The sequence below is a fragment of the Tupaia chinensis genome, unplaced genomic scaffold, assembly GCF_000334495.1.
Source record: "Tupaia chinensis unplaced genomic scaffold, TupChi_1.0 Scaffold000140_1, whole genome shotgun sequence".
Classification (NCBI taxonomy): domain Eukaryota; kingdom Metazoa; phylum Chordata; class Mammalia; order Scandentia; family Tupaiidae; genus Tupaia; species Tupaia belangeri.
In genome coordinates, this window is record NW_006159610.1 from 7,059,251 (window position 1) to 7,068,023 (window position 8,773).

Here is an 8,773-nt window from a genome sequence, read left to right on the forward strand (position 1 = left end):
TGCGGCGATCGGGGTCCGGCTACGAGGGCAGCACCAGCTGGAAGGCGGCCTTGGAGGGTAAGCGGAGCGGCGCTCCATCCCCCGGCCCGGCGCCCCCTGCCACCCTTACCTGGGACCCGGAGGCGGCGGAGTCACCTTGGACGCCCTCCCGGAGGGGAGGGACGGGAAGGTTTATTCATTTCAGAGCTCTCAGGTGCCACTTCGCCGAGGGGGAAGGGTAACAGGACCACCTTTAGTCACAGCCCGACCTGCCGCTGCCGGGAGCTCACTTTGACCTTGGAACCAAGCCCCATGCTCTGAGCCTCAGTTTCCCTTTGCGCAGAGCGAGCCAGTTCCTGTCTGGCGCCCACCTGACAGGCATGCTGAGAAGGTGCCCTGAAAGTGTAGCAGTGGAAATGCTTTGGGCAAAGTAACAGCCTCTGCCGACCCGGAGATGCTGCCTGGTCCTGGGAAGGGAGGCATTGGGGTACGATCGGGGGGTGGGGGGAGAGTGGGAGGTGAAGAACGGTGAGAGGCTCTTGGCAAAGTCAGGGCACCACCTACCCCTTCCACTCAGACTGGTCCAGAGACTAACCCCGGGCTGGCCAGGGCCAGTGACCCAAGTGGGACACGGATTCCAAGTTCATGAGGCCCTTTAGGAAACTCCTGTTGGCGTTGGCGTGGGTCCCGCGGGGGAGGCTGGGGTGACCAGAGACGGCCAGCCTTTCCTGTGCGGCCCTCCTGGGGCCAAGGGAGTCCTGGGCAGCATCAGCTGAGGGAGTGCAGAGTCTGGGTCACCCGTCCTTAGGGAGTGTCAGAAAGGGAGGTTTCCTGGAGTCAGTGATCTCGTAGGGGTGTGGAGAGGAGAGGGAGGGTGCACCAGGCCCAAGAAGCCACATACCCAGGGGTCAGGGGGCTGGAACTAGTCCGTCCCCTGTGGGGAACTGAGCCCTGGGTGCTGGGCTGAGGGTGCGGGGATTGAGATGAGTCTGGAGGGCTCACACTGGGAAGGGCCACCCAGGTCTGGTTGAGTGGAGTGTTCTGAAGGAGGGTTTGAGATGGTGGCTTTGCTCCAGAGGGGTGGGGCCGAGGCTGGAGGTCAGCGAGAAGGTGGGGATAGTGGTCATGAAGGGACGGAACCAGTGCCTGGCCTAGGCAGGTCTTGGGGCTGCTGAGAGTGGGCGTCATGGGCCCAAAGACTGGTAGGCTAGGGGTATGGACCCCGAGGAGGTGACTACCCATGGTGGCCTGGCACATAGGAGGTGAGGGGCTGTGTGGCCAAGTGGAAAGACATGGCAGGAGCCCTGGGCGGAGCAGAGCTGGCCGGAGGAGAGTTGGACAGACCTTCCCTGACACCGTCTCCTGTCCCCTCCCAAGGTTGCTATTGAAGTCCACGCCTTCTCTTGCCTGCCTTTCCTCATTCACTCATTCGTAAGCATTTCTGAAGGGTCCGTCTTAACCCTAACCCCACTGTCCAATGGTTAGGGCTGTTTTGGGGATGGTGTGATATCTGCTTCTCCCTTTTCTAACTATTAAATTGTGTACTTTATTGTTATTTTTTAAATGTATTCATTTATGTCTTCCATGAGCAAGAGAGAGAGACTGCAACTCCAACAGATTTGACACCATGGTCCAGTCCCAGCTTCAGCCAGCCCTAGACATGGGCATACGTGTGCCCACCGTGCTCAGGGAGGTCTCTAGACTTGAACTGGGAACCCTCCTATGTGGAGTTGCCATGCAGAGCGTTCTTTTTACGGCCGAACCACCATCGGCCCTGTGCCCTTTTGGAGTGCTTCCTGCTCACCGGTTCCCTTCCACCTCCTGTCCTGACCTTGGCTCGTGTGCTTCTAACTGGCTGGGCTGACTGCCTGCCACTGCCTGAAGAGGAGGCCACACACTGGGCAGGGAGAAGACCAGGGCTCTCTGGGGGCACTGGGTCTAGGCCACTCCTGGGCTTAGCATTGACCTGCCCAGCCTTGTCCCACCTGTGCTGGCCTGGCTCCTGCCTGGCCTTGCTCTGTGACTCATGCCATGGTGGCCTCCCTTTTTTTCTCCCCCTGGTCCACTCAGGAGCAGTCCCACCCCAATAGCCTGTGCTTCTGGGGTGCTCAGCGTCTCAGGCCAATTTTTTCTTTTTTAATTGTCAGAGGTCTTGCACACTCACCAAAGAGTGATAGAGAGATGGAGAGGGGGAGGGGAGAAAGCACCCCTAGTGGGGCATAGTCACTCCATACCCCTTCTTTGTTTCTCCATCCTGTCAGGCCCTGTGTCTTTTTCAAGTTGCCACTGGGGTGGGATTCGAACCATAGTCTGCCATGTGGAATCCAGCTTCTTTTAACCACTAAGCTGTGGGATTGCCTCCTTCTTGTCTTTTCCACAGTTTTAGGATATGGGGTCAGAGTGCCTGCCAGGAGTCTCCCTCTCCTGACCCCCGCGGGTCTCTGGGTATTTCTTGGTGTCCCCATCCCCTGTTGGAAGAGAACTGGGTGATCTCCACGGTGCTGCTGTGCTGGCCTGGTGCCTGGTGCTGGCCTTTCCTTAGTCTCCACATTCGTTCTTTCTGCAACATCTGGGCACAATTCTAGGCTCTGGGCACACCCCTGCCCTTGCAGAGTCCCAGGACCAGGGCTGGGACAGCATGGTGAGGTGCAGAGAACACTGACTGCTACACTTGAGCTGGGCTGTTCACTGCCTGGGCCCGGCAAGTTTTCATACCTATCTGCCCCTCAGTCTCTTCATCTGCTGAGTTGGTGGTGATTTCTGCCTCTCAGGGCTGCACAGACTCGGGCCCTGGAGTTCCCTGCGACCTGGGCTTGGCATCCTGCAGCTAGAGGGGGCTACCCAGGGAATGTAGGAGGCAGTGCCCTGTTGGAATCTCCTGACTGCTGGTCTGCCTGCTTCGAGTCCCCTCCCACCCCAAACGGGGGTCTATGTAATGACACGCTGTCTGTGGGACAAAGGGCCGGCCAGTTCTGGGGGCCGAGGGATTTTGTCATCCCTAGTAGCCAGGCTCCTGTCTGAGAGAAACAGGGGATTTCTCGATCCCACCATGCTGAGCACTGAGGGCTTTCCTCCTTTGTTTCTGTGCGCCAAGCACCTACTGTGTGTGGAGCCCACGTGGTGGGCTTTCACAGTAGTGATCTCATTTAGTCCTCCCCTGCCCTGGCAGGACTCCTGAGGGCTGCGTGTTTTCTAGACGAGGACGCTGAGACTGGGAGTCAGAGTGTCTTGCCCGAGGACACCCCTTGTGGCTAACACATGAAACCCCCTCTGACGCGGGTGCTCTTGTCCTTGTTGTACTGCCCAAGGACATCAGCTCCACGAGGCCCAGCTGAGCTCACCAGATTGGCGCTCTCCCCTCGCCCCTGCACAGCCTCTCCTCCCTGGCTCCTCAGACACCCCGCCACCTCCAGGATAGAGGCCGACCCCTCCTCATGTGTTAAGTCCGAGCCTGGGCTGGGAGACTTTCGTGGATGAACGATTGCCTTTATAAATAGAAAGTCAGGCAGACTTCCCCGATCAAGTCTTCTTTCCCTGGAACGTGAATCTTTCCTGCCGCCCCACCCTCAAGTGAGTCTGGGAGAGGTGACCGGAGCTCCTGCCTGGGTTCTGGGAACACTGGAGGTGACCCAAGATGAGACTATTTCCAGCACTGGGTGGTGGGAGTCAGGGAGGCGAAGCGGCCTGGGGTAAGGAGGGACATGGAGTGATTCGGCGTACCTCAAACTATAGATTTTTGAGAGCTCACCGATTCTGAATTTTTAATGTTGAAAGTTCTGTGCGTAGGCATCAGCCCGCAACTTCCCGATCAAACCACACACATGCATTTAGCAAAGCCTCTTAGAAACCTAAAAATTACTCAATTCCACATTTGATAGTTTTTAACAGTCAAGATTACGCACAGCAGACTGGGTCGTGAGGCCTTAGAGACGTCAGGGATGATGGGAGAGTTGGCTGGGCTTGGAGGACAGAGTATTTTTCAGCTGTTCCCCGTATCAGGGTAAATTACACACATTTGGAGAGCTAAATCAATGGTACCCTTAAATGCCATTGCATAGAAGGGCTTATTATTATTCTTATTATTTTGGTCAGATAGTACGTGTACTTGTCAAAGAGACAGAGAGACAGGAGAGGGAGAAAGCACCCCCAAGATGAGGTGTGGTCACGTACAATCCCTCCTCCTCCATTTCTCCATCCTGTCATGATTAGGGGCACACTTACACACATGCCTGGCTCTTTTTTTAATTATTAATTTAATTTATTATTATTTTAAATTGTTATTTAATTTGTTGTTGTTTTTAAAAATGTCCTATAGGGCATGTATGCTCACCAGAGAGAGATAGGAGAGAAAGAGAGAGCTGCTAGGTCCGGGACTCGAATCATCGTTGGCCTTGTGGGAGTCCAGCACCTCAACCACCGTGCCACCTGCTGGTCCCCACACCTGAGGCTTGTTTTAGCCTGGGTCCAGGATTTGAATTGTGACCAGCCATGTGGGATCTGGCTCCCTTAAGCAGTAGGTCATGGGGCTGGCCCAGCAGGACTGATTATTAAGTTAGACATCTGTTAGAGGTTGAATTGTGTCCCCACCCCCTCAAAAAGAGGCGTGTTGAAGTCCTAACCCTGGTACCTCAGACTGTGACCTCCTGTGGAAACATAGTCACGATGGGTAATTAGTTAGGTGAGGTCTGGCTGGGGTATCCAATACGAACAGGTATCCTTATAAGAAGACGACCACACAGGGACAGAGACACACAAGGCTATCACCACATGACAACTGAGGCAGAGACTGGAGCGACGTGGCTGCCAGCCAAGCCATGTGCAGACTGTCAGCACACCACCCAGGCTCGGAGTTCGGAGAGACAAGGAAAGGGCTGCCTGCAGCGTCAGAGGGAGTGTGTCCTGCCGACATCTTGACTTTGGTCTTCCAGCCTCCAGAACTGTGAGAGAACTGAGTTCTGCTCTTTAAGCCTCCCAGTTGGTGATACTTTGTTATGACAGCACTGGACAATGAATTCAACATTGTTTTAAGTTTATTTATTTACTTCTTCCATGAACAAAAGAGAGAGGAGAGAGACGGGGAGAGAGGCAGCACCCCCAGTAGGATCTTGACGTTGCAATCCACCCCCAGCCTCCAGCCAGCCCCAGACTGTGGGCAAGCGTGCTCCAGTGCATTCACTGAGGGTCAGGTTTGAACTGGGAACCTTCCATGTGGGCCTGCCTCGCAGCGGTGTGGTTTATGCTGAGCCACTCGCTGGCCTCAGTGTTGTTTTGGGTTATCGGCCACACAGCCATCCTCTGTGACAGTGAGGCAGGACCCCTCAGCGTGTCCTTTGTCCACAGTACAGTGTCCAGAGAAATAATCCCTGTGATAGACAGGGGAGGTGTCTCACTTCCAGAGATGTGGAAGACTCCCCTTTCCCGTGGAGCACCCGGAAACTCAGTGGATTTCAGGCTGACCAAGGCTGTTGTCTCCCTCTAGTTTTTTGAGTCCCCATGTGTGCACTGCAATGTGCAAGGTGGTGACTGAGTCCTGTTTTAGGCAACATGGAGGTGAGCAGAGCCCAGGCCTGACCCAAAGGCTCCAGGGCTGCCAACGATCAGCTTAAGGATGGCAGTGGCTCTCCACCCAGCAGAGTCTCCCAGCCAGGCGCCTTGCTAAGCACTGCGCATCGCAGTCCCGTGAGACTCAAAGGGAAGATACTGTCATGCCCTCATTTTCTTTCTTTATTTTTAACTGCCACAGGACACCTGTGTTGTGAGAGTGAACAAGAACACCCAGTGGGGCAGAGTCATTCTGCAACTCCTCCTCTTCCATTTCTCTATCCTGTCAGGATTTCTGGGCACCTGTGCACACCTGGCATGTTTTTCAAGTCACCAGGGCCAGTATTCTAATCACAGCTGGCTAAGTGAGATCTAGTTCCCTATCCTTAGGGCTTAACTGCTATGCTATGGGGCCAAGCCATGACCTCATTTTAAAGATAAGGAAAATGGAGCCAAATAGAGGTTAAGTGACTTTTTCTACATACCCATCTAGAAAGCAGCAGAGCTGGGATACGAACCCAGGCAGAGCGGTTTCAGACACTGTGCCCTTCTCCTCAGTGCACAAAGGTTGCAGTACCAGTGTTCAAGGAGGGAAGAGGAAGGACACACACAACATCCAGGCCATAGGCTGCTGTCACACAGCTCCAGGGGACTCAGCCTGGGCTGCAGCTGCCACCGAGGACTGCAAAGCAGAGACAGAAAGAGCCCTGTCCTCCAGGGCAGGCCTGAGTCTCAGCCCTTCCTTGCGGAAGCCGCCCACCCGGACTTCCGGTCTTTTGTCAGTACACACTTTGCTCTTAGGGAAGACTCCAAATGTCTGTTGGGCTCGCAGGTCAGAAGGCAGACTGGACACCAGCTTTTATTCTTTTTCTTAGTCCATAGTACAACAGTAAGGAGGTTTCTTTTTCTTTTAGCTTTTGCTGTAGGGTATGTGCGCTCGCCAGAGAGAGACAGAGACACAGGGTTGGGAGGGTGGCCACACTGTAGTCCTTTCTCTATTCTCTTCACTGGATTTTTCAGCATGTATGCACGTGTGCCCGGTGTGATTCTGAAGTTGTCAGGTCTAGGACTTGACCTGCACTGTCAGCTATGTGGGATCCTGCACCTTAACTGTTATGCCACCTGTTGGCCCAGTAAAGGGATGTTTAAATTGTCAGCTCTGCAGATGGCATAGCAGTTACGTCTCTGGACTCCAACATAATTGACCATGGTTCGATACCTAGACCTGGCAGTTTAAAACTCATTCTGGGTGTACATGTGTGCATGCCCACAATCCTGAGAAGAGGATGGAGGAGAAGGGATTGTGGCATGACTATCTCCCCAGGGGGGTGATTTCTTGCTTTCTGTCTCTCCAGTGAGTGCACACAACATATAGCAAAAATCTTTTTTAAGTTCCTTCTTTTTTTTTTTTTAAGAAAGATTTTTGCTCACCAGAGAGACGGAGAGAAACAGAGAGACAGAAAGTAAGAAATCACCCCCCAAGGGGGATGGCCTTTTCCTTCATTCTCCCCTTGGGATTTTGGGGATGCACGCACATGCATCCGGAGTGTTTTAATCTGCCTGGTCTGGGACTCAAACCACAATCGACTATGTGGAAGTCCAGCAACGTAACCATTATGCCATCTGCTGGTCCCCAAAATCTCTCTTTTAAAAAAGAAAGGCTAGGACTGGCAGGTGGCGTGGTGGTTAAGGGCGCTGGACTCCTACATGGCTGACCGCGGCTTGAGTTCCAGACATGGCAGCTTGCTTTCTCTCTCTCTGTCCCTCTCTTGTCAAATTAAAATAAATAAATAAAGTGAAAATAATTTTAAAAAATAACAAAAAGAGAAAGGCTATAAGAATAAGAGCAGGAGAGAACGATAGCGTGAAGTTAGGAGCTAGAGAGCAAATGGAGCTGTGGTAAGAAATGTCACCCCCCTGGGAAAGTTTAGAAAACGGTGCGAAGGGGGCGCCTGAGTCACCTAGGAGGACCCCCAAGCTCCGGGGTTTGTGGCAGCAGGTGTAGATGGGGCTGAAAACAAAATGATTGGCTGGAAATGTCCTTAAGAAGGAGTTAGATCCCGCCCCAGCCCTGGTAGGAACCTGCCGGTGAAACGTTTCAAGAGGGAAAGGCTGTACGCAGGGACTCACCGAAGGGAAAGACCGAAATGAACATTCGGAGATTCCCAGAGGTCAGCCCAGTGGACGCCTTTACTAGGTCCCTCCCGGTTAATCAGCTGGACTCAGAGACTCCAGTGAACTCTTTGGTCCTGCACTGACCAGGCACAAATAATCAAGGATCTGAGACATCTGAGGAGAGGCTCTAACATGGAAGCTGGAGACCAAAACGAACAAAAGGAAAAGCTCCTTGAGACCGGCGCAGCGGTGCACGCTGTGTGTCTGGGCTACCTGCGGGTGGTGGAGTGCGTCCGCGGGCCACCTGTGTACACTGGGTGTGCGTGCCTGCTGGTGACACAGGTGGGGACCCTGTGGGATGCCTTCCCCTCTCTCTCCCTTTTCTCGTCTGTTTCGCTCATGAAACAAGTGGATGGATAAACTTTAATAAAAGAAAGATTTAAAAGCAACTTGGAAGAACCAGAGATGATACAGGGAAGAATGAAGTGTCTGCCTACCTCTCCTACCCCCCACCTCAACAACAACAAAAACCTATCAGTGACATCCTCAGAGAGAGAAGGGAAACGATTATATCATTGGAACAAGCATAGGATGCTTCAAGGGGGAAAGGGTAGTCATACAACACCAGCAAGAATCTTACAAGGTAAAAGTATGATCATAGGGGCCATCGGGAACCACATGGTCCACTGTGGTTCCAGTCTCAGACCTGGCGGCTTGCTTGCTTGCTTGCTTGCTTTCTTTCTCTCTCTCTCTGTCTCTCTGTCCTTCTCTGGTCAAACTGAAAAATAAAAAAATAAAGTTAAATAATAATAAAAAAAAATCTTAAAAAAATATGATCACAGGGGGGCCAGTAGGTAGGTGGTGTGGTGGTTAAGGCATGGACTCCCACATGGCTGCCTGCAGTTTGAGTCCAGGACTCTGTGGCTTAAAATTCATTCCAGGTGCGCATGCCCAAAATCCTGAGAGGAGAACGGAGGAGAAGGAATTGCGTCATGGCCATCCCCCTATATGGTGATTTTTCACTTTCCCTCCTAGTGTCTTTCTCTGTCTCTGGTGAGTGCATTCATCTTATGGCAAAAACCTAATATATATATGTGTGTATATATATATGTGTGTGTGTGTGTGTGTGTGTGTGTCT

At 52.8% G+C, this 8,773-nt stretch overlaps 1 protein-coding gene across 1 annotated transcript in view; it reads left to right on the forward strand.

The window, feature by feature from the left end:
* Nucleotides 1-5: 5 nt before the first annotated feature.
* CLEC2L (C-type lectin domain family 2 member L) overlaps nucleotides 6-8,773 on the forward strand; it is a gene marked incomplete at its 5' end in the record, with an annotated part of 20,254 nt that continues 11,486 nt past the window's right edge. Inside the window, one exon of the mRNA XM_006145094.1 lies at nucleotides 6-57. Within this exon, the coding sequence (XP_006145156.1) occupies nucleotides 6-57 (52 nt within the window). The remainder of the gene's footprint in view (nucleotides 58-8,773) is intronic.